Genomic DNA, 22,709 nt, shown 5'->3' on the forward strand with positions numbered 1-22,709 from the left:
CATTCTTTAGGACATAAAATCATGTCATCTGCAAACAGTGACAATTTCACTTCTTACTTTCCAATTTGAAACCCTTTTATTTCTTCTTCTTGCCTGACTGCTCTGGCTAGGCCTCCCAACACTATGTTAAATGAGAGTGGTGACAGTGGGCATCCTTGTCTGGTTCCTGTTCTTAGAGGGTTAGCTTTCAGTTTTTCTCCACTCGGAATGATATTAGCTGTGGGTTTGTCATATCTGACCTTTATTTTGTGGAGGTACTTTCCTTCTATACCCATTTTATTCAGAGTTTTTATCATAAATGGATGTTGGATGTTGTCAAATGCTTTCTCTGCGTCTATTGAGATGATCATGTGATGATTATTCTCCATTTCGTTAATGTGGTTTAGCAGATTAATTGATTTGCAGTTGTTGAACCATCCCTGCATCCCTGGAATAAATCCTACTTGATCATGGTGTATGATCCTTTTGATGTATTGCTGTATTCGATTTGCCAATATTTTGTTGAGGATTTTTGCATCTATCTTCATCAGCGATGTTGGCCTGTAATTTTCTTTTTTTGTGTTGTCCTTGTCTGTTTTTGGTATCAGGGTGATGTTCACCTCATGGAATGAGTTAGGAAGTGTTCCATCTTCTTCAACTTTTTGGAATAATTTGAGAAGGATAGGTATTAAATCTTCTTTGATTGCTCGGTAGAATTCTTCAGAGAAGTCATCTGGTCCTGGACTTCTGTTTTGGCAGAAGATTTTTTTCTGACATAGATTCACCCTTACCTAACATCTCTTGCCAATCTTCCTCTTTTTTTTTTTGGCTTGAGGAAGATTAGCCCTGAGCTAACATTTGTGCCAGTCTTGCTCTATTTTTTGTGTGGGTTGCCACTACAGCATGGCTGATTAGTGGTGTAGGTCTACACCCAGGGTCCAGACTGGTGAACCCAGGCTGCTGAAGCAGAGCGTACAGAACTTAACCACTACGCCATGGGGCCAGCCCCTGGGAGGTGTTTGATTACTGTTTCAATCTCTTTACTTGTGATTGGTCTATTCAGATTCTCTATTTCTTCTTGATTCAGTTTTGGGAGGTCTATGAGTCTAAAAATTTATCCATTTCTTCTAGGTTATCCAATTTCTTGGCATGTAGTTTTTCATAGTATTCTCTTATCCTTTGTATTTCTGTAGTATCCATTGTAATTTCCCCTCTTTCATTTCTAATTTTATTAATTTGAGCCTTCTCTCTTTTTTTCTTAGTGAGTCTGGCTAAGGTTTTGTCAACTTTATCATCTTCTCCAAGAACCAGCCCTTAGTTTCATTGATCCTTTCTACTATTTTTGGGGGGGGTCTCTATTTCATTTATTTCTGCTCTAATTTTTATTATTTCACTCCTTCTGCTGACTTTGGGCTTTGTTCTTTTTCTAGTTCTGTTAGGTGTAGTTTAAAATTACTTGAGATTTTTCTTGTTTGTTGAGGTGGCCTGTATTTCTATGAATTTCCCTCTTAGAGCTGCCTTTGCTGCATCCCATAAAAGTTGGTATGTTGTATTTTCAGTTTCATTTCTCGCCAGGTAATTTTTGATTTCTCCTTTGATTTCTTCATTGATCTGATGGTTGTTCGGTAGCATGTTGTTTAGTCTTCACATATTTGTGACTTTTCCAGCTTTGTTCTAGTAGGTGATTTCTAGTTTCATAGTGTTGTGGTTGGAAAAGATGCTCGATATGATTCCAATCTTCTTGAATTTATTGAGGCTTGCCTTGTTTCCCAACATGTGGTGTATCTTTGAGAATGTTCCATGTGCACTTGAGAAGAATGTGTATTCTGCTGTTTTTGGATGGAATGTTCTATATATATCTATTAAGTCTCTCTGGTCTAAGTTTTCATTTAAATCCAGTATTGCCACCTTGACTTTCTGTCTGGATGATCTATCCATCATTCTAAGTGAAGAGTTGAGGTCTCCTACTATTATTGTGTTGCTGTTAATTTCTCCTTTTAGATCTGTTAATAGTTGCTTTATGTACTTTGGTACTCCTGTCTAGGTGCATATATATTCATAAATGTTATGTCTTCTTGGTGGACTGTCCCTTTTATCATTATATACTGTCTCTCATTGCCTTCTTTATCTTGAAGTCTCCTTTGTCTGGTATAAGTGTGGCAACATCTAGTTTCTCTTGCTTACCATTTGCTTGCAGTATCATCTCCCACGCCTTCACTCTGAGCCTGTTTGTCTTCAGAGCTGAGATGTGTTTCCTGGAGGTAGCATATTGTTGGATCTTGTTTTTAATCCATCCGGCCACTCTGTGTCTCTTGATTGGAGAATTCAATACATTTACATTCAGAGTGATTATTGATATATCAGGGCTTAGTACTGCCATTTTATCTCTTGCTTTCCGGTTGTTCTGTATTTCCATTGTTTCTCTTCCGTCATATTTCTGACTGCCATTTCAGTTTAGTGGTTCTCTGAGATGGTTTTCTCAGTTTTCTCTTTATTTATGATTTGTGTCTCTGATTTTTTGTTTAGTGATTACCATGAGGTTTGTATAAAAGATCTCATAGATGAGATAGTTCATTTTCTGATAGCCTCTTATCTCCATTAGCCTAAGCAGGTTCCATCCATTTCCTCTTTCCCTTCTGAGTTATTGTTGTCACAAATTGTTTTGTGTTGTGAGTTTTTGACTACGTTGAAGTGTTTATAGTTATTAATTATGCTTTCCTTCCTTTTACCTTTTATGTTATAATTAAGTGTTTGCTAACCTATTCTGATAGAGAGCTGCAATTTTCTGATTTTGTCTATTTATCTCCTTGCTCAAGGCTTTGTAAACCTTTGCCTTTTTGTTTCAGGTATGAGGGCATCCTTGATCATTTCTTGTAAGGGAGACCTAGTGGAAATGAATTCCCTCAGCTTTTGTTTATCTGGGAAAGCTTTTATTTCTCCATCATATGTGAAGGATAATTTCACTGGATAGAGTATTCTTGGCTGAAAGTTTTTGTCCTTCAGTATTTTGAATATATTGTTCCATTCTCCTAGGCTGTAAGGTTTCTGCTGAGAAATCTGCTGAAAGCCTGCTTGAGGTTCCTTTGTAGATTGTTCTCTTCTGCCTCCCTGCCCTTAATACTTTTTCTTTGTCATTGACTTTTGGCAGTTTTACTACTATATGCCTTGGAGAAGGTCTTTTTACGTTGATGTGATTAGGAGTTCTGTTGGCTTCGTGTGCTTGTAAATCCAGTTCTTTCCTCAGGTTTGGGAAGTTCTCAGCTATTGTTTCCTTGAATGAGCTCTCTGCTCCTTTCTCCCTCGCTTCTCCCTCTGGAATATCTATAATCCTTATGTTGCATTTCCTAATTGAGTTGGATATTTCTCAAAGAATTTCTTCATTTTTCTTAAGTTTTACTTCTCTTTCCTCCTCCACCTGAAGGCTTTCTATATTTCTGTCCTCTAAATCACTAATTCTGTCCTCCATAATGTCAGCTCTGTTTTTTAAGGTTTCTAGATAGTTTTTTATCTTAGTCATTGTGTTCTTCATCTCCAGAATTTCTGTTTGGTTTTTTTTTTTCTTTCGAGTTTTGGTCTCTTTGGTGAAGTATTCCTTCTGCTCATTAATTTTATTCCTGAGGTCATTGAACTGTCTTTCTGAGTTTTTTGGTAACTCATTGAGTTTCTTCATGACAACTATTTTGAATTCTTGGTTGTTTAGATTTTAAATTTCTGTGACTTCAGGATTGGTTTCTGGAGACTTGTTATTTTCCCTCTGCTCTGAAGTCTTACTGTAGTTTTTCATCATGTTTGATGGACTAATCCTTTGCTGATGCATTTGTAGTAGTATCAGGTCACAGATTCCACCTCCCACCTCTGGGTTGGGGGCAGGAGCTTAGTTTTCTGAATCCACCGTGCCTGCTGAAAGCTGTGCCAGTTGGGCTCCTCTGCATTTGCCCACTGGCGATGGCCACTTAGTGGGTCACACATGTACATGCAGGTGCTCTGGTGTGGGACTGCTGCCCTGGCAGGGGACTAGCCAAGCAGGTGGGCTGGGCAGGACTGTAGGGCTGCTTTCTTTTGTGTGTTCATGCCCACTCTGCACTTGTGGGCAGTTCACCTGAGCTGCTGTGGTTGGTGGGGGCTTCTTTGCGGGAGCTGAGCCCCTCCACTTGGTGTGGAGCATTCCCACGGGCAGGGCTGCCACTGCATCATGGGTGCTCTTGTGGGCCAGGCTTCAACTCCAAAAGTGAAAGCATTCACGCACATGCCTGCCTGCCCCTTGCCACATCCTCTTTCAGTCATGTGCTGGCTGCTGTGTGAGGACTCACAACCTAGATCACTGGCACTGGGGAGGGGCAGGGATCCGCACAGCTCCTTACACTGCTTCCCTGGCATCCAGCACCCCCACCTTCAGATGTATGACTGCGTGTACCTCTCAGACGTCCTATTGTGCTTTGTAGGGAATCCTCTGTTGGTTAATGAATGTCTGTTTAGTTGTAAATTAGAAGGGAGAGACCGAGGGAACAACTCACTCCACCATGATGGTGACATCACTCTCCTTTGGCTTTCCAATTGACCAAAAATCTTGGTGCCTGGTCCTCCAGGGTATGAAGATTTTATCCAGGTCAGAGAAGGCTCCCTTTGGAAAATGTGAGGGTGAGAAGCAAAGGATCGAGTAGTCACCTTGGACCCCTGTGTTCCTTGCAGGAGTCCTGTCAGCCCCTCCCCAACATGCCCTAGAGCTGGAACAGACCCCACATGCCCAACCCATTTGGCAGCAAGGCTCTGAGGCCAGAGAGAGTGAAGCATTATTCCAGGTTCTGCAGTCTGAGTTGGACGAGCCGTCAAAGAGGGAAAGACCCTAAGCTGTTCTTTCCTGTCTCTTCATTGTAAGAATGGGTGGTGTGACTCACTCAGTGTCACAAAAGGAATTTGGTGGCAGAATTTGGGTTCAGGGTTGCCTCACCTCCATTTAGGGCCCCTTCTCTGGCACCATTTTTATGCCTTTTGGGATTGTTTCCTCCAGCAGAGAACGGGATGGGGGGATGGGAGGGAACCTCATTTAATAATGAAGCCACTGAGTACTCAGTGTCCCCTACCTTTGAAGGAGAGGGCAGCTCACTGAGCTCTCAAACAGGCTGCCCAGGCAGCCCTGCCCAACAGCAGCCCCCCTTACTTCATTTGACTTCCTCTCCACTGAACTGGGAATTCAGAATTTAAGTGCCCTGTCAAAGGAGTCCTATTGTTTCTCTGACTGTAAATGAATCCATTCATCCCACTCTGCAGAGCCCTGCTTCCAGTGCTCCCTGTGACATTGAGCACAGCATGCTCCTTCCAGGGCAGCTGCTGCTCACTGTGGTTCGTGGGGCTCCCCCTCCCCCTTTTCTGACTCTTCCCTGTGTTGAATAGGATCATCTCCCTGAGCTCCTTCAAGCTGTGTCTGAATTATGTTACTGTGGCAGGACCAGAGAGAGGGTGCACTAGTGTATGATCTTTGTTCTCTCACCTGCCTCAGAATCCTGAGGTCTGCCTGGGTGGGACCACCCCAAACCTGCAGGCCATGCTACTGGCATGCTTGATTCATACCCCAACAGTGATCACATCCTGGCAATTACTGCATTTCCTCTTTGGGAGTCCCAAGAGGCCTAGGTTCTAGCCCCAGTTCTTCTTGCTGACCCCATACAACTCGCTTCATCTCTCTGGGCCTGACTTCCTTCCATTATAAGATGAAGAAGTTGGAGCCAGTGATCTTGAAGGAGAAATTCTGTTACTGTGTTCAAATGGCCAAAGCACATGTGCAGCTATTGGATGCTTCTTGAGCAGAGAAAATGTTTGGAAGACACTTCCCTCACCTCATGGCTTCCACAGAACCCTGGGCTCAGCAGTTGATTCTGTTTTCATGGAGACTGCTGGGCTAATCTCTCAGGTAGAAAGGATATATCTGTCCTTGGGATGCCAAAAAGCTCCAAGCCCTGATTGGTTTGCACTTGTCAGCATCAGACCCCACAACCATCCCAGAATTCATTTCATCTGGGTTGTCAGTGTCCCCTGGATGTCTTCCCTCAATCACAGGTTCTCCCATCAAACTTCCCTCGCATATATTCAGTGTTGGACAACTATCACCATGATCTAGTTCCAGGACTTTTGCACCTCCTCAAAAGGAAACCCCACACCTGTTAAGCAGTCACTCCTCATTTCTCCCTCCCCTGCGGTTTCTGGCAGCCACTGCTCTGCTTTTTGCCTCCATCTATTCCAGGTATCTCATATAATATGCTGCCTTTTGTGTCTGTCTTCTTTCACCCAGCATAATGTTTTCAAGGTTCATCCACATTGTAGTCTGCATCAGTAGTTCATTCCTTTTTTTAAAATTTGAGTGAAATTCATATAACATAAAGTCAATCCTTTTAATTTGTACAATTCAGTGACATTTCATGCATTTACAATGTTGTGCAACAACCACATCTATCAAGTTCTGAAAGTTTTTCATTACCCCAAAAGAAAACCCTATATTCATTATGCAGTCATTTCCCATTTCCTTCCACCCTCAGGCCTTGCAACCACCAGTCTGCTTTCTGTCTCTGTGGATTTGCCTATTCTGGACATCTCATGTAAGTGGGATCCCACAATATGTGACCTTTTTTGTCTGGCTTCTTTCACTTAGCATAATTAGTTTTCAAGGTTCCTACATGTTGTAGCATGTGTCACTACTTCATTCCTTTTTGTGGCTGAATAATATTCTATTGTGTGGATATGTATGCCACTTTAAAAAAAATCCATTCCTTTATTTATGGGCATTAGGTTTTCCCCAGTATTTGGCTATTGTGACTAATGCTGCTATGAACATTCTTGTAAAAGTTTTTGTTTGCACACCTGTTAATTCTTTTGGGTATATACCTAGGAGTAGAATTACTGGGTCGTGTGGTAATTCTATGTTTAGCTTATGGAGGAACCTCAAAAATGTTTTCCGCAGTGGCTGCACCATTTTATATTCCCACCAGCAATGTGTGAAGCTTCCCATTTCTACATATCCTTGACTATACTTGGTATTTTCCAATCTTTTACTTCCAGCCATTTTAGTGGGTGTGAAGTGATAGGTCATTGTGACTTTGACTTGCATTTCCCTAATAACTAATGATTTTGAGTGCCTTCTTTGTGTATCTTCTTTGTAGAAATGTGTATTCAAGTTTACTCATTATGAATGTCATTGTCTTGTTGAGTTGTGAAAGCTCTTTATATATTGTGGATACTAGACCCTTATCACATACATGATTTTCAAACACATTTTCCTATACTGTGGTGTGTTCTTTCACTCTCTTGGTAGCATCCTTTGATGTAAAAAAGTTTTTCATTTTGATGAAATCCAATTTCTCTATTTGTTCTTTTGTTCCTTGTGCTTTGGGTTTCATAGCTAAGAAATCATTGCTTACCCCTATGTTTATTCTAAGAGGTTTATAGTTATAGCTCTTACATTTAGGTCTTTGATCCATTTTGAGTTGATTTTTGCATATGATGTGAGATAAGGGTCTAACTTCATTCTTTTGTATGTGACACCCAGTAGTCCCAGCACTGTTTGTTTTAAGAGACTATTCTTTCCCCCATTGAACAGTTTTTGCACCCTTGTTGAAAATCAATTGACCATAGGTGCATAGGTTTAATTTTGGATTCTATGATTCCATTGATCTATGTGTCTATTATTATGTTAGTACCACACTGTTTCAATTATTGTAGCTTTATAATAAGTGTTGAAATCAGAAAGTGTGAGTCCTTCAACTTTGTTCTTTTTTTCAAGATTATTTTGGTTATTTGGGGTCCCTTGCAATTCCACATGCATTTTAGGATGGGACTTTCCATTTCTGCAAAAAAGATGAGTGGGATTTTGATAGGGATTACATTGAAGCTGTAGATCGTTTTGGAGAGTATTGCCATTGACAATATTAGGTCTTCCAATCCATGAATAGTAGCAACAAATTATCTGAAATGCTTTATGAGCAACAACAATAAAAAAGCAATGAAGAAAAGGAAATGATGCCTCTTACAATAGCATCAAAAGAGATAACATACTTTGGAATAAACTTAACCAAGGAAGTGCAAGACTTGTACACTGAAAACTAAAAATATTATTGAAATAAATGGAAGAAGACTGAAATGAATGGAAAGACATCCCATGTGTGTCAGGGTCAACTAGTTTTTTTGTGTTGCTCTTGTATCCTGTAGTTATGCTTTCATGTTTCTAAGAATTTGTTCTTTTCAACTAGGTTATCTAACTTGTAGACGTACAATTGTTCATATAGTTCTCTTATGATCTTTTTTCATTTTTGTAAGGTCAGTAGTAATGTCTCCACTTTCATTTCTGATTTTAGGAATTTAAGTCTTCATTTTTTCTCAGTCAGTCTAGCTAAAGGTTTGTCAATTTTGTTGATCTTTTCAAAGAACCAACTTTTGGTTTTGCTGGTTATCTCTATTATTTTTCTATTCTCTATTTTATTTTTTCTGCTCTAGTCTTTATTATTTCCTTCTTTCTGCTAGCTTTACCTTTAATTTGCTCTTATTTTTATAATTCACTAAGGTAGAAGTTTGGGTTATTGATTTGAGATCTTTCTTCTCTTTTAATATGAGTATTTATAGCTATAAATTTCTCTCTGAGTACTGCTTTCACTTTATCCCATAGATTTTGATATGTTGGGTTTTTGTTTTCGTTTGTCTCAAAATACTTTCCCCTTGTGATTTCTTCTTTAGCAATTGGTTGTTTAAGACTGTGTCATTTAATTTCCACCTATTTGTGAATTTTCCAAATTTCCTTCTGCCAGTGATTTCTAGTTTCTTTCTGTTTTTAGAGAAGATATTCTCTATGGTTCCAATCTTTTAAAATTTGTTAGACTTGCTTTATTGCCTGACATATTGTACATACTGGAGAATGATCCATGTGAACTTGAAAAGAATGTATATTCTGCTATTGTTGGGTGGAGCATTCTGTAGTTAGATCTAGTTGGTTTATGGTGTTCAAGTCCTCTGTTTCTTTATTGGTCTTCTATCTAGTTCTATCCTTATTGAATGTGAGGTAGTGAAATCTCCAACTCTTATTGTAGAACTATTTCTTCCTTTAATTCTGTCAATTTTTGCTTTGTATATTTTGGGGTTCTGTTGTTAGGTGTGTATATGTCTATAATTGTTAGATCTTCTTGGGGTATTGACCCTTTTCTCAATACATAGTGTTTTTGTTTGTCTCTTGTCAAAAAGTTTTACTTAAAGTCTACTTTGTCTGACGTCAGTATATCCACCTCTGCTCTTGTTTGGTTACTGTTTGCGTGTAAGATCTTTTTCCATCTTTTTACTTTCAACCTAACTGTATCTTTGGATCTAAAGTGAGTCTCTTGTAGACACCATACAGTCAGATCATGTTTTGTTTGTTGTTTCTTTTAAATCCATTCTGTCAGTCTCTGACCTTTGATTGGACAGTTTAATCCATTTATATTTAAAGTAATTGCTGATATGGAAGGGCTGAATTCTGCCATTTTTCTATCTGTATTCTATATGTCTTATATCTTTTTTATTCCTCAGTTTCTCCATTACTGCATTCTTTTGTATTTAATTGATTTTTTTTGGTAGCAAGCCATTTGAATTCCCTTTTCATTTCCTTTTCTCAAAATTTTTTAGTTATTTTCTTAGTGGTTACCCTGGTATAATGGGTTGAGTAGTGTCTCCCAAAAATATGTGTTCCCCTGGAACCTCAGAATGTGACCATATTTGGGAATAGAGTATTTGCAGAAATAATTATTAAGTTAAGATGTGGTCATACTGGATTAAGGTGGGCCCTAATTCAATGACTAGTATCCTTATAAGAAGAGAAAACTGAGACATACACAAAGGGAAGAAGGCTATGAGATGACCGAGGCGGAGATAGAATGATGCATCTATAAACCAAGGAATGCCAAAGATTTTTGGCAACCACCAGAAACTAGGAAGAAACAAGGAAGCATTTTTCCCTAGAGCCTCCAAGAGCATGGCCCTGTCAACACCTTGATTTCAGACTTGTAGCCTCCAGAACCATGAAAGAATATGTTTCTCTTGTTCAGGTCACCCAGTTTACTTATTTATGGCAGCCCCAAGAAAATAATACACTTTATTATTACAACTGACAACAAACTAGTTTGAATTAATACCAACTTAGCCTCAACAGTATACAGAACTCTGCTTCTCTATAGCTCCATTCCTTCTCCTGTGTGTCATTACAATCAGAAATTATATCTTTGTATATCCATTGTGTGTCACTAACATAGATTTACAATGATTATTTTATACATTTGTTTTTTGAAATCCTATAGGAAAAAAAGAGAAACTATAAACCAAAAATATAATAATACTGGATTTTATATTTACTTATATAGTCACCTTTGCTGGTGTTCTTTTTTTCTGTGTATGACTTTGAATTGCTGCCTAGTGTCCTTTCATTTCAGCCTAAAGGACTCCCGTTAGCATTTTTGGGAAGGCAGGTCTACTAGTGATGAACGCCCTCAGCTTTGTTTATGTGGGAAGTCTTAATTTCTCCATTTTTGAAGGATAGTTTTGCTTAATATAGAATTCTTGGTTAACGGCTTTTTTCTTTCAGTTCTTTAGGTATTTCCTCCCGGTGACCTCTGGTTTCTGATGAGAATTTGGCCATCAATCTTTGTAAGGATCCCTTGTACACAATGAATCTCTTTTCTCTTCCTGCTTTCAAGATTCTCTCTTTGTCTTTGTCTTTTGGCAGTTTGATACATTATTTGTGTCTCAGGGTGGCTCTCTTTGAATTTATCCTACTTGGAGTTTGTTGAGCTTCTTGAATGTGTAGATTTATATCTTTCATAAAATTTGGGGAGTTTTCAGCCATTATTTCCTCAAATATGCTTTCTGACCCCTTCTCTCTGCTCTCTCCTTCTGAGACTCTTGTTATACATATTTTGATCTGCTTCATGGTCTCCCACACATCTCTTAGGCTCTGTTCATTTTTCTACATTCTTTTTTCTTTCTACTCCTCAGACTGGATAATTTCAATTGATCTGTCTTGAAGTTCACTGATTCTTCCTTCTACTGTCTTCTACTGCTCTAATCTGCTGCTAAACCCATCTAGTGAATTTTTCATTTCATTTATTTTACTATTCAACTCCAGAGTTTCTATTTAGTTACCTTTCATAATTTCTATCTGTTAATTTCTTTCAATCAGTTAGTAGGGAAGGATTAAGGGTGTGCACCCCGGTGCTGCCATTGAAATTCTTATGTCTGTGGTGCTTCTGAGACCGCGGCACATAGGATAGTAGATGCCCACACCATGTCTCTGTTAGTTGAGACCATTGCTTTTGGGGCCTCCTTAGTAGGAATGAGTAGGGATACATTGCCTACTCTCCTATTAGTCAGAAGGGGAGGTAGCCTGACAGAGTTAGAAATATCACTGGCCTCAGAGCTCAGATCCCGGCTCTGCCGCTCCCTTGTGGTGTTCTGAGAGGAAGATTGTTCCTCTGCACCTTCGATTCCTCATCTGTAGAGTGACCAGCTCATCCTGGTTTGGACACTGAAAGTCCTGTATCCCAGGAAACCGCTCAGATGCAGGGAAACCCCACTTGTCTGTGAGATGGAGATAATACTACTGCCACAGGGTGGTTGTGAGGAATAGAAAGAAGATCCAGGAAAGCACCCAGGGCGTGGTCAGGTTCCATAGGAATTTAACTGTTACTTATGAAAAGTGCAGGGAGGGTCTTTGAAGACTGGGAATGATGCACCCAATAGCTAATACCTTGACATGTCAACTTGCTTTCCACGGGGCACCTGAGAGGGGAACCTGGAGAGTTTCTGTTAGTTCTACTTAACCATTTCTGCCAGCTATCCCTCCGGAAACATCGCCATGTGTCAGATCCCCACATGCTGCAGAGGGAGGACCATCACCTACCTCTTTAATGACACACCCAGCTTCTCCTTCCTGGCTCTATTCAATGCTGAAGGCCAGGGCTGTGTTCACTACAACTTGAAGGCCTGGTGAGTGGGTTGGGGGGACCATTGGCCCCATGGAAATATCTCTTGGGGTAATGAAGGGGGCACTGTGGTGACAGTCCCTGGGAAAAGGAGGGGCCAGCAGTGTCCAGGAGTCTAGGAAGGCAGTGAGGCAGGGCTGAGGCTGGGCTGCCTGGTCCTCGCTTCCTGGATCCATGTCATAGTCAATGAGAGGGGCAACTCCCCAAGTCCTACTCCACCTGCACCCCCAGAGCGCTAAGATCTTGATTGTTGGCTGGATTCATGAAAGAATTCTTTAGTGGAGAAAAGTGTTTTATACCAGGAGAGAGTGAAGGAGAGGCCATGGGCACCACTTCTCTGGGATCTTTTAAGAGAAGCACATATTCTTGTCAGCAAAATAGTTGATTTTGTCTGGCCTTTCGTAAGGCACTGTCCTCAGAAGGGATGACTTACTCTCGTGTTATAGATGTTCTAGTTCCCGTTTTTGTGCCTGAGGTCTTGTATGCTCAGGCTCCCGGGCAACAGGGCACACATTCCTTGTCTTCCCTGCTTGGGTTTGGCCTGAGCCTCTATCATCTCCCTCAGAACTGCCATTCCTGACAGACTCCCGGTAGCATTAACAGGTGAGGAGGCCTCAGGCCATGTTAGATGGGGTAAGTGAGGCTGCCTGCAGGACTTCATGGTTCCTCCAGCCTGGGGCAGAGTCTCAAGGCCCTGCCTGCCTATGGCCCAAGGTGATGAGAGCTGCCTTCAGGGGCCTGGTGGCGGCTCCTTACCTCTGTGTCTCTCCTAGCTGCCCCTACGTCTTGGTCTTGGATGAGGAAGGTGGGGCCACCTACGACTACAAGGGCTACGTAGTCCACAAGTGGAACTGGACCTCCAAGACAGAGACTTTGCTCTCCCTGCAATATAAGGTATGGGCAGGCAGCACAGGCTGGGTGGCCGTGGTGGCCTTTCCAAGGCTGCCCAGCATTAAAGCCAGAGGGCCACCCCGAGCCGGGAGCTCTGCCTTCCAGGAGCTTGTGTTCTCATTGGGATGTTCCCAGGTTGGTGGGTGGTGGTCCAGGGCTGGCTAAAGTGAACTTTTCACCAGCTGACAGCAGCTGTTGGCTGCCGTACTGACCTTTTTTTGGTACTATCTTTCCTATTTTATTGTTATTATTAATATTATTACATTTTTATTGTTAAAATGTCCTTTATTTTAGAAAATAACTTATAGTAGTTGATAGCTTTATTTTTAACGTCTATATGTGGCAGTAGGAAAATTCTATGTTATCTGCCCAGTGTTTGTTTTTATAACTTTACTATCTGTGAAATAAAAAAAAATCTGGGAGTCAAAGGTGCTGATAAACACAGACTTTATTTTCATTCATTTTGTTGTTCAGTCATTCATCAGAGATTTATTGTGATAAATTACTGTTGAATTATTAATATTAAATACCAATACATTACATTACTAATAAAGCAATTCTATGTGCTTGTCACTTTATCGAAGGCGAATTTTCTCATCATTGGCACTACTGACATTTGGGGATGAATAATTCTTTGTTATAACTGTGCATTGTAGGGTAATTAGCAGCATCCCAATAGATGCCACTAGTACCCCCTGCCCCAGTTGTGACAACAAAAATATTTCCAAACATTGCCAAATGTCCCCTGGTGGCAAAATCACCCCTGATTGAGAATCACTGATCTAGGGGATAGAAAGCTAAGAAAGGCCCTTTGAGGGACTCAGAAGTCTCAAGGAGTAATAAGAACATGGGGTAGAAAAGGATAAGGCCGTAAGAGAGGGACATGCTCATAGAGTTGGGATTAGAGAAAGATCACAGGGCATAGAATCCACCTAAGGTGGCCTGAGATTAAGAGCCCCGAGGTGAGGTTATGGACAGAAGCCCTCCGGGAGTGCATGGCAGGGCTCAGGCGCCCTGCCCCTCACCTCCTGTCTCGCACCCTGATTGTTCATCCTCTGCACTGGCCACTGGATTCTCATTCTTATATCCCAGTTTCTGTAGATCACACCTCTGCTCAGGAACATTCAATTACTTGAGCATGTCTTACCTTTCCTACCTCCTTGGCCTGAAATGCACTCCCTCCTCTCTCCACCAATCCAATTTTCCCTCCTTCATAGCCCTGCTCAGATTTCCCTCCTTCATGCCATCCCAGCCCACGTCCATTTCTCTCTTCTCACAGTGCCCACAGTGTGGGTTAGTCATTTGACAATTAGTCCTGCAATGCACAGGTTCTCAGCTCCGGTTGCCTTTCAGAATCACCCATGAGACTTAAAAAAAATGCAGACCCTTAGGCACAGCCCCAGAGAGATTCTGATTTAGTTGGTCTGTTATGAGTTTGAGATTTCTATAGTTTTCACAGTTCTGATGCTTGGCTAGGTCCAAGATTCCCAATCTTGGAGGGTATTGAGCTCTTGTCTTAATATATATTTTTTGTAGTTATATGAAAGGTTTAAAATCCAAGAAGATTATTAATCAGTTGCAAGCAGGCATAATATGTTATGTGTCTGTGTGGCCAAGTGGATGAAGAACTAGGATGAGAGTCTGAGGAGCCAAGTACTAGTGCCAGCTTTGCTAGACTCTGGCTGTGCAGCTTTGTGAAAACTGCTCAGCTTCTCTGAGCCTTCGCTGTCTCATTAATACAAGGTGGGTCACCAGACCTGCCCTCCTGCCTCATGCTGCTTTTGTGAAAACTAAATGATATAATAGTGAGGAAGGTGCTCTGACGTCAGTGAAGTGTTTTAGCAGTATATTTTAGTTCATTGTTCTGTTCCCTGGAGCCACATACACAAATGCACAACAGGGGCTGCTGCATCCAGGAGTGGCCTGGAAGCTGAGGTGGCCCTTGAGCTGTGACATGAGTGTGTGTGCATGTGATTCATAGGCAGAGGCAGTAGCATCTGGAAAGGCTTGGAGTTGGGACTCCATGTGGCATCTTTAGAAGTTCACGAGTGTTTCTTGTCAAAGAAAGGAGAGCAAGAGGTGTACGTGTTTTGGGGTGCAGGTGAGAGGTGTTGGATGTCAGGCTGAGGAGTTTGTATGCTGTATTGGAGGCTGCAGTGGCCAGTTTGTTTCCACCTGGATATTTACCATTTCCAGTGTTTTTCATTCCTCTCTGACAATCCAAGTTTCCCTCTGGTATCATTTCTCTTCAGCCTGAAGAACTTCCTTTAGTGTTTCTTGAAGTGCAAATGTGAAAAAATGTCTTTCTGAAAGGATATTTTTTCCTGGATATGGAATTCTGGGTTGACTGTTTTTCTTCCAATATTTTAAAGATGTTGTTCCACTGTGTCTGTCCTCCATAGTTTATGATGAGAAGTCTGTAGTTATTCAAATCATTGCTCATTTTCTTAAGCTGCTTTCAATATTTTCTCTTTTTTTGGTTTTCTAAGTTGGATTATGATATGTCTAGGTGTGGTTGTCTTCATATTTATTCTGTTGGGGATTTACTGAGCTTTTTGAATCTGTAAATTCATGTCTTTAACCAAATTTGGGATGTCTTCTGCCATTATTTTAGAAAACAAAATCTGCTCCAATTTCTCTCCTTTTCTCCTGAGACTCCAATTAGATGTATTTTAAAACTTTTAATATTGTCCCAAAGGTCCCTGAGGCTCTGTTCTTTTTTGTTGTTCAAGTTTTTTCTCTTCTCAGATTGGATAATTTCTATAGATCCATCTCCAAGCTCGCTGACTTTATTCTGTCATCTCCATTCTGGTATTATGCTAATTCTGTGAAATTTTTAAATTTCAAATAGATATTTTTAGTTCTACAATTTCCATTTAGTTCTTTTTATATTTTCTATTTCTCTGCTGAGGTTTCCTATTGTTTCATTCATTACAAGTATGTTTTCCTTTGCCTCATCGAGTATGGTTAAATTAGCTGCTTTAAATTCCTTGTCTGATAGTTTCAGCATCTGGGACATATGAGACAGGTTCTTATCCACTGGCTTGAGAATGGCTCCCACCTCACTGGTTCTTCACATGTTGAGTAATTTTGGATTGCTAACAGTGTGAATGTTATGTTGTGGAGTCGCCGAATTCTGATGCGTTTCTCTGCAGAGTGTTGATATTTTTGTTTTAATAGGCAACGAGCTTGGTTAGACTCACACCGTGAACTTTGTCTCCCCTGCATTGTGCAGCAGCTCAAACTCACTTCCATTTTTCTATTTCCTTGACTGTGAGCTGTCTTGAGTTTGCCCTGCTCGTACATGGTTCAGGGTTCAGGCAGAGATGTGGACGGTTTATACAGAGAATTTGGGGGTCTATTTCTCTGGCTCTGTCCCTTCTGGAATTCTCTTCTTACTTTGCTGTAACTGTAGTTGCCCTAGGGTCTGTCCTCTGTTTCTTTGGGCCAGAAAGATGGTGGTGTTTTGCTATGACTATGGCCTGCCTTCACGTAAAGTTGTAAAATGGAAACTTGTCCCATGCTGGTCCTTTCTTTTAAGTTTTGACTCTTCAAAATCTGCCTGCTTTGTTTACTCTTCAGAGCCTTTGGGTTTTTTTTTTCATGTTCTGTGGGAGGGTCAGCCTGTTAGGAGTTAACTTAGCTACATTGGAAGCATAGCTAACTGGTTAGTTGTTAAGCTGAGGCCTGGCATGCTCAGTCCAGAATTTATGTGGAAGATCAAGTAGAGAGGAAAAGATCAGTGGATAGGGTAGTAGAAAGACTAGTTAGGAAGTTACTAGCCAGACCTGACATGATGAAGGATAGTAGCAATATTTTTTGAAGGGGCTTTTTCAGCAAAAGAATACAGCGGCATGCAGGCATGAGCTATCAGGGGTAAATAAGTTGAGGAGGAAATTGTAGATGACTCTGCAGTCGAGTGTGTGTCTGGATAGAAATAGAGATGTTTCTGAGAAAGTCTGAGATCAATGTGGTTTTAGACATGCTGATTGGGCTCAGTGGCCATATCTCTCTGGGCTGTTGTGACATAATCTGCATCTAGGGTGAGAGATGGAGATGATGAAATATGTGACTGGGCTGGCACACGAGCTCCCAAGATGATGAGCACTGACTGTTTGTAGAGCACCGATATCTGGGGCAGTGGGGAGAGGAAGAGGAACCCCCCCGGGAGCAAGGTGGTAAAGAACAGTTGCATCATGCTGAGCCCTTGGCATGACTTATCCCATGAAATCTGCTCAGCACCCCAGGAAAAGGGTTCTTTTACTGTTCCCAGGTCAGAGGAGCTAACTAACTTGCCTACAAATGCCCAACTGATAAGTGGTGACATTGGGATTGGAACCCTGTCCAGCTGCAGCACTTGAGCTCCCAACCTCTAAACTACACTCTCTAGAAGGAGCATAGGAGAGGGTAGGGTTTCTCTTAAGTGAGAGTGATCTACAAGGTGTGAAGATGTCAGAAAACTTGGCAAGAAGACAGTTATGAATCAAATATTTTCGGGGTACTGAAGGAGACAAGCATCCAGGCCATAGAGTGTGAGGAAGGGGCTCAGTGGTGAGGAATTTGAGTGTTGATCTTTGGGCCAACAAGTGGAAAGAGCAGAAGGGAGCGTGACTTCTTAGTTCAGAGGAGTCCTGGGGCGCGTGTATGGTCAGGGACGTTGAATACGAAAGGGAGAATTGCTGCACAGCAGTGTAGGGCTGTAGAATCCGAGGCCCTTGGGTAGGGCCACTGTGCATGGATAACTCTCGACACACGTGGGCCATCCAGGCGCCTTACATGTGAGTTGCTCTGCCACGTCCTGAGAATATCTGCTCGTGTTCAGTATGGGCCTTTATGGCTTCAAAGCCACTTCCATAATCTTTATCTCATTTGAACCTGCTGCTAGCCTTTCAACGATTTTTTGTTGAAGACTTCGAGCATCAGAGAGAGTCAATAGCTTGCTAACAGGAGGCAGACCTGGGACTCACCCCTGGACCACACGCTTCTCGGGACAGAGAACCCTCCCTGTGTTCCTCTCTGGGACTGCTACATGGAAAAGCCCCACCCTGTTGAAAGTGGTAGACAAAGGTGGCTCCTTTGGGTCCTCCTCAGAGGAAGAGTAGTGATGTATTTGGTGACTGTAGGGCAGGGGACTGAGTGTGTGTGGCTCAGCACCTGCTGGGTTCCCTATGCCATCTGCCCACCGTCTGAAGATGCGTGTGTTCTGGAACCCCCTACCGTGTGGCCAGCTTCCCAGGGCAGCTCTGCATGCTGTGGAGCAAGGCTCGTGATCGGACCTGGTGCCTGGGTGGACACGTCGTCTGATTCAGGGGTGGTGTTGGCTTCTGACTCGGCAGCCTCCCCATCCAGCTCTCCCCGAGCTGGAGCGGATTCACCTGCCAGACTCCTGTGTTTCTTTCACAGCTGGTTCCTAGCTTGGGTTGGAAAGGGCAGGGGCGGGCGGACGAAGGCATCATTTCTTCTGCTAATCCCCCAAAGAGAGACTAGAATTCTGTTTTCTCCATGAAGCTAAATTCCAACATAAGAACTGGAAAGACCTCACAGCTCCCTCAGCTCCAAGCCAAGAGGGGTTTTGTTGTTTGTGGAGGATCAGGAAGGGGTGGGTGAGACGGTAGAAGCAGGGGTCCGCTGATTACTGGTTTCTTCATCTGCAGGTGAACGAGCAAATGAAGCTGACGGTGCTGGGGCAGGATGCCATCATGGTCACCTTCACCTCCGTGAATGAAACAGTTACACTCACTGTGTCAGCCAACAACTGTCCCCACGGGATAGCACATGATAAACGGGTAAGGCAGAGCAGATCAGTCACCCAGGCCTGACCCCAGGGCATCTCAATGTGGGTTGCCGCTCTACATCTTAACGCCTTTGCTTCTCTTACCCTCCCACCCCATGCAAGGCCCTACCTCTTTCTCTGCCTAATGGAGTCCTACTCACCATTCACTGTCTGACCTTAGTACCACCTTCTCTGTGAAACTTCTATCCATCGGTAGTCTTTCAGTTGTGCCAGAATGCAATTCAGAGTGGCTTAAGCATGAAAAGAGTCTGTATTGGCTCAGCACGCTGAAAAATCTGTTGAGAGACAGCTTCAGGCTTGGCTGGATCCAGGCCTTCAAATGATTCCATTAGCTCTTTCCATCTCTTGGCTCTGCTTTCCTCTTTGTTGGCTTTATTCTCGGGGATTTTCTCTCCTTATGGTGAGAAGGTGATCTTGAGCGTCTCTGGGCTCATTATTCTACCAGCTTTGGTCTCCCCAGGAGAAAGAGGGCTTCTTTTTCCTGAGTTCTCCAGTAGACGTGCCAAAACCACATCATTGACTCTATTGGCTGCCCATGCCTGAAATGTTCCCTGTAGCCAGGAATGTGTGTTGCTCTCACTGGCGAGGCTCGAGTGTCATATCCTTCCTGGAAGCCAAGAGTTACAGTCAGCCCCAGCTGTGCCACCAGGGCAGAGGATGAGGCAGGAATGTTTTCCAAAAGGAAAATCATGGTGCTGTTACCAGAAAAGGAAGCGAGGATGCTGGACAGAATAACTACCAATGGGTGTTATGACCCTCCCACCACCCGCTTTTCCGTCCCAGGTAGAGGCCGCCTCTCCCTCTACTTGGCCCTCCCAGACTCACCTCTCTTCTGGCACTCCTTTATTTACAAGCCAGTCTTCTCCACCAAATTGCAAATTCCCTGTGATTCCTACTGCTGTCGGTTGCCCCAGGGCCCAGCACAAAGACTGCTTCTAATTAAGTACTTGCTAAATGTTTGTTGGGCAGGTGAGAAAATTGTGGCGACTGGGAACCCAATTCTTCCATTCACTGGATCCTACTGTGTGGCTGGTCTCAAGTCAACATGATGGAGAGAGATGGGGAGGATGAAGGGGACACAATCCCTGATCCTTGAGGAGTTTGTAGTCTAGAAGAGAGCAGTTGACACACGCCATGAAACTGGGGTGCCCAAGGTCTCGTTGATGGAGGATGCCACTTGCACTGCACACAGGGCGCTTGGCTGGGATTGGCTCGCTCTGGAAGGCTCCATGAAGTAGGAGCCGGGGGACCATACCTCTGTTTGCCCGGGGCCAGTCCCAGTGTCTAGCTATCAGTCTGGAGGAATTGTTAACAGCATCCCCCTTTCACTCTCAAAAGTGTCCCGGTTTGGATGATCAATTATATGGTCACCCTGAGAAAGAGGCTCTTGTGCTGCAGGAGCACTTGCTGCCGATGCCACAGGCTCGTGGACTCACAGAGCTGACAGAAGCCCTAAGGAGCAGCCAGCCCAACGTCCTCAATCCACATGGGGACTCGGGAGACAAGCATTGGTTAGGGATCCATGTTATCTGAACAAGACACAGAGAACACCTGTGTTTCTCCTGGAAGAAAATGTCGCACCTGTTTTTTCCACTATATTTTCATTTCAGCAGCATTTTGACTTCGTTCATTCATTAACTGAAACAATGAACATGTGCTGGCGCCTGCAGTGTGCCATGCTGGCCGCTGGGGACGTAGAAATGAAAGAAGTCTCTCTCCCCGTAGCCTCTGAAATATGTTCAGACTCATGGAAAGGGCGAAGCATCAGCCCCCGTCGGAATCCAGCTGGGCGCCGTGGGGGCTGCTGTGCTGCAGGAGCAGAGGGTGTTTGTGAAAGGGGTTTCTTGGGAGCACCGGGGACACTCGGATGCCTGTGATGTCAGCCCACACTCATTACGTCAAAGAGTAAAATAGTCCAGGATTTGGAGTCCATCTGGCCTAAGCTGAATGATCACACTTCTTGCTGAGTCCCTCCTGTCCATTTGGTTCCATACACTTACTCTAAGCGCCATTGTTAAGTGACTAAGTGTGTATGAGGTCACATGTCCTCATGTCTTGAAAACCTTTTTTAGACGGTGTAAAAAATGTGAGTTTACTTTTCTTGAGAAAGGCAATCGATATTAGAGAATTATTTCTTCCCATAAAGTAGCAGTTATGTTCCGTTTTCTTGGCAGTCTCTCGCCTGTGGTCGTGGAAGCGTGGAACTCAGCTAAGAACCGGGGCATAAGCAGTTAAAGACGCCGGTGAACAGCTGAGACACACTCTGAGTCCATGACCCAAACATGCCCTCTAGGCCTAAAAAAGCCCCTTAGTCATTCAGGCTTTATTTTTTCTTACCTAAAGGTGACCTTGGCAAGCTAGAGCTGGAAGTGCAGAGCCGTGCTGGCCGAGTGGCCGCTGTGAGTCGCAAATGGCTGTTGAGCACTTGCAAAGTGACAAGTGGCAATGGAGAGGACGGAGAGTGAAAATGCACACTGCATTTCAAAGACTTAGCAGAAAAGAGGGTGCAAAATTTCTCGTTAATCATTTGTTTTGCTTCTATGTTGAAATAATCATATTTGGATATTAGAATTAATTTCACCTTTTATGGTTTTTATTGTGGCTTCAGTAACTGTGCCTGTGGCTTGCAGTGGATATCTGCTGGACCGTGCAGGTCTGGAAGATGGAGTCTCCACAAGGGAGGCTCCCAGAGGCAGTCTGACGGTGCATAGAGGCTGGAAAGTTATTTCTTTAAAAGGACATCATGACTCAAAAAGCATAACCGTCTTGGGGACACTTGGCGTAGGGATACACAGACCAGTACATTAAAACAGCGACTGAACACAGTACCGCATCCTAGGTGACAGTCATTGATGTTGACCAAGAAGATTGACTTGCCAAAAAAACGTCAGGGCGGTAACCCCTTCTGCTTGAGAATTCAGGGAGGTGTAATATATATTACAACTTTCTAATGAATAAACAACAAATGACGGAAGATCAGATTTATTGTAGGTAACAGGATTTCCAAATGTAGCTGCCAGGTTGAGAATCTTGGGATGTTTTTACACGAACCCTCAAGGCTCAGAGAATTGGCTCATCTTAGAGTCTTGGACAGCGAGAGCTATGAGGAGCTCCCGAGACACTTTGCAGCGGGGGCTGGCAAAGAGCCTAGGCTAGGAAGAGGCCGTAGGGCCTTGGGCCAGTCCCTTTCATTTCTGGGCCTCAGTTTCCCCATCCATATAGTGGTGTGTAAGGGACCCCCCAGCTTTCACACGCTCCCACCCTGGGACTTTTACAATCTGCCCCACCTCATCCTGTGTTTGTGTTCAGGGCTGGTTGTCACTCATCAGCAAAGTCCATGGCAGTCTAGGGGAGCTGAGGGTGAGGGACAGGGTGGCCGTCCCCCTCAAAGTCCCTGTCACTGGGAAGCTTGTTAAATGGCTTCCCCAGACACCCATCATCCTGGAAGGAGCCACACATCAGAGTGACAGGCAGAATGGCGGTCCCAGCTTTTATGGCCCTGTGGCCAGGCTCCTCACCAAGTATTTCTGTCACGGCAGCACTTTGAAGTGAGGCAGCACCTCACTGTGAAGGCTTTATGAGCTCAGAGTCTGCCCCATATCCTTCTTGGAAGCAGGCTGGGTATAAATTACAAATAAATAAATGAAATTCGCCCAGAAGCGGCAGCTGGGCCCGACCATCGGAAAGTGGTTGAGGCTTCGCTGTTAATTGGGGCGTCCTCTACAGAAGTCCTGCCTGCAGGCTAAGGAAGGACATGTGGCCGACTTCATTGTTCTTTAGAAAATCTGTCCACTGTCCACCCCACTCTCTCTCCACCGGAGGCTTCAATTCCATAGAAGAAAAATTTTTTCCCACCTCCTCTGGGTTAACTGGGCGATGTAGAAAGCACGGTTCCTGCCTTCAAGGGGCTAACCAAGTTTAGAGGTGAGGAAAGGAAAAAGTGACCAGGACCCTGGGAAGAAAGGACTAAAATGGGCCGATGCTCAGGTTTTAGCACAGAGAGTGGTTGCTGCTGGCTGAGGAAATCAGTGAAGGCTTCCTGGAGGAAAAGTCAGACCTTG

At 43.3% G+C, this 22,709-nt stretch overlaps 1 protein-coding gene across 2 annotated transcripts in view; it reads left to right on the top strand.

The window, feature by feature from the left end:
- The window catches only part of C15H3orf20 (chromosome 15 C3orf20 homolog), a 90,108-nt gene that overhangs the window by 27,575 nt on the left and 39,824 nt on the right, over positions 1-22,709 (top strand). For both annotated transcript variants that reach the window (XM_070574644.1, XM_070574645.1), the window contains exons 7-9: positions 11,815-11,967; positions 12,737-12,857; positions 18,509-18,640. In XM_070574644.1, the coding sequence (XP_070430745.1) occupies positions 11,815-11,967; positions 12,737-12,857; positions 18,509-18,640 (406 nt within the window). The remainder of the gene's footprint in view (positions 1-11,814; positions 11,968-12,736; positions 12,858-18,508; positions 18,641-22,709) is intronic.

This window comes from Equus przewalskii, chromosome 15, assembly GCF_037783145.1.
Source record: "Equus przewalskii isolate Varuska chromosome 15, EquPr2, whole genome shotgun sequence".
NCBI classification, from domain to species: Eukaryota; Metazoa; Chordata; class Mammalia; order Perissodactyla; family Equidae; genus Equus; species Equus przewalskii.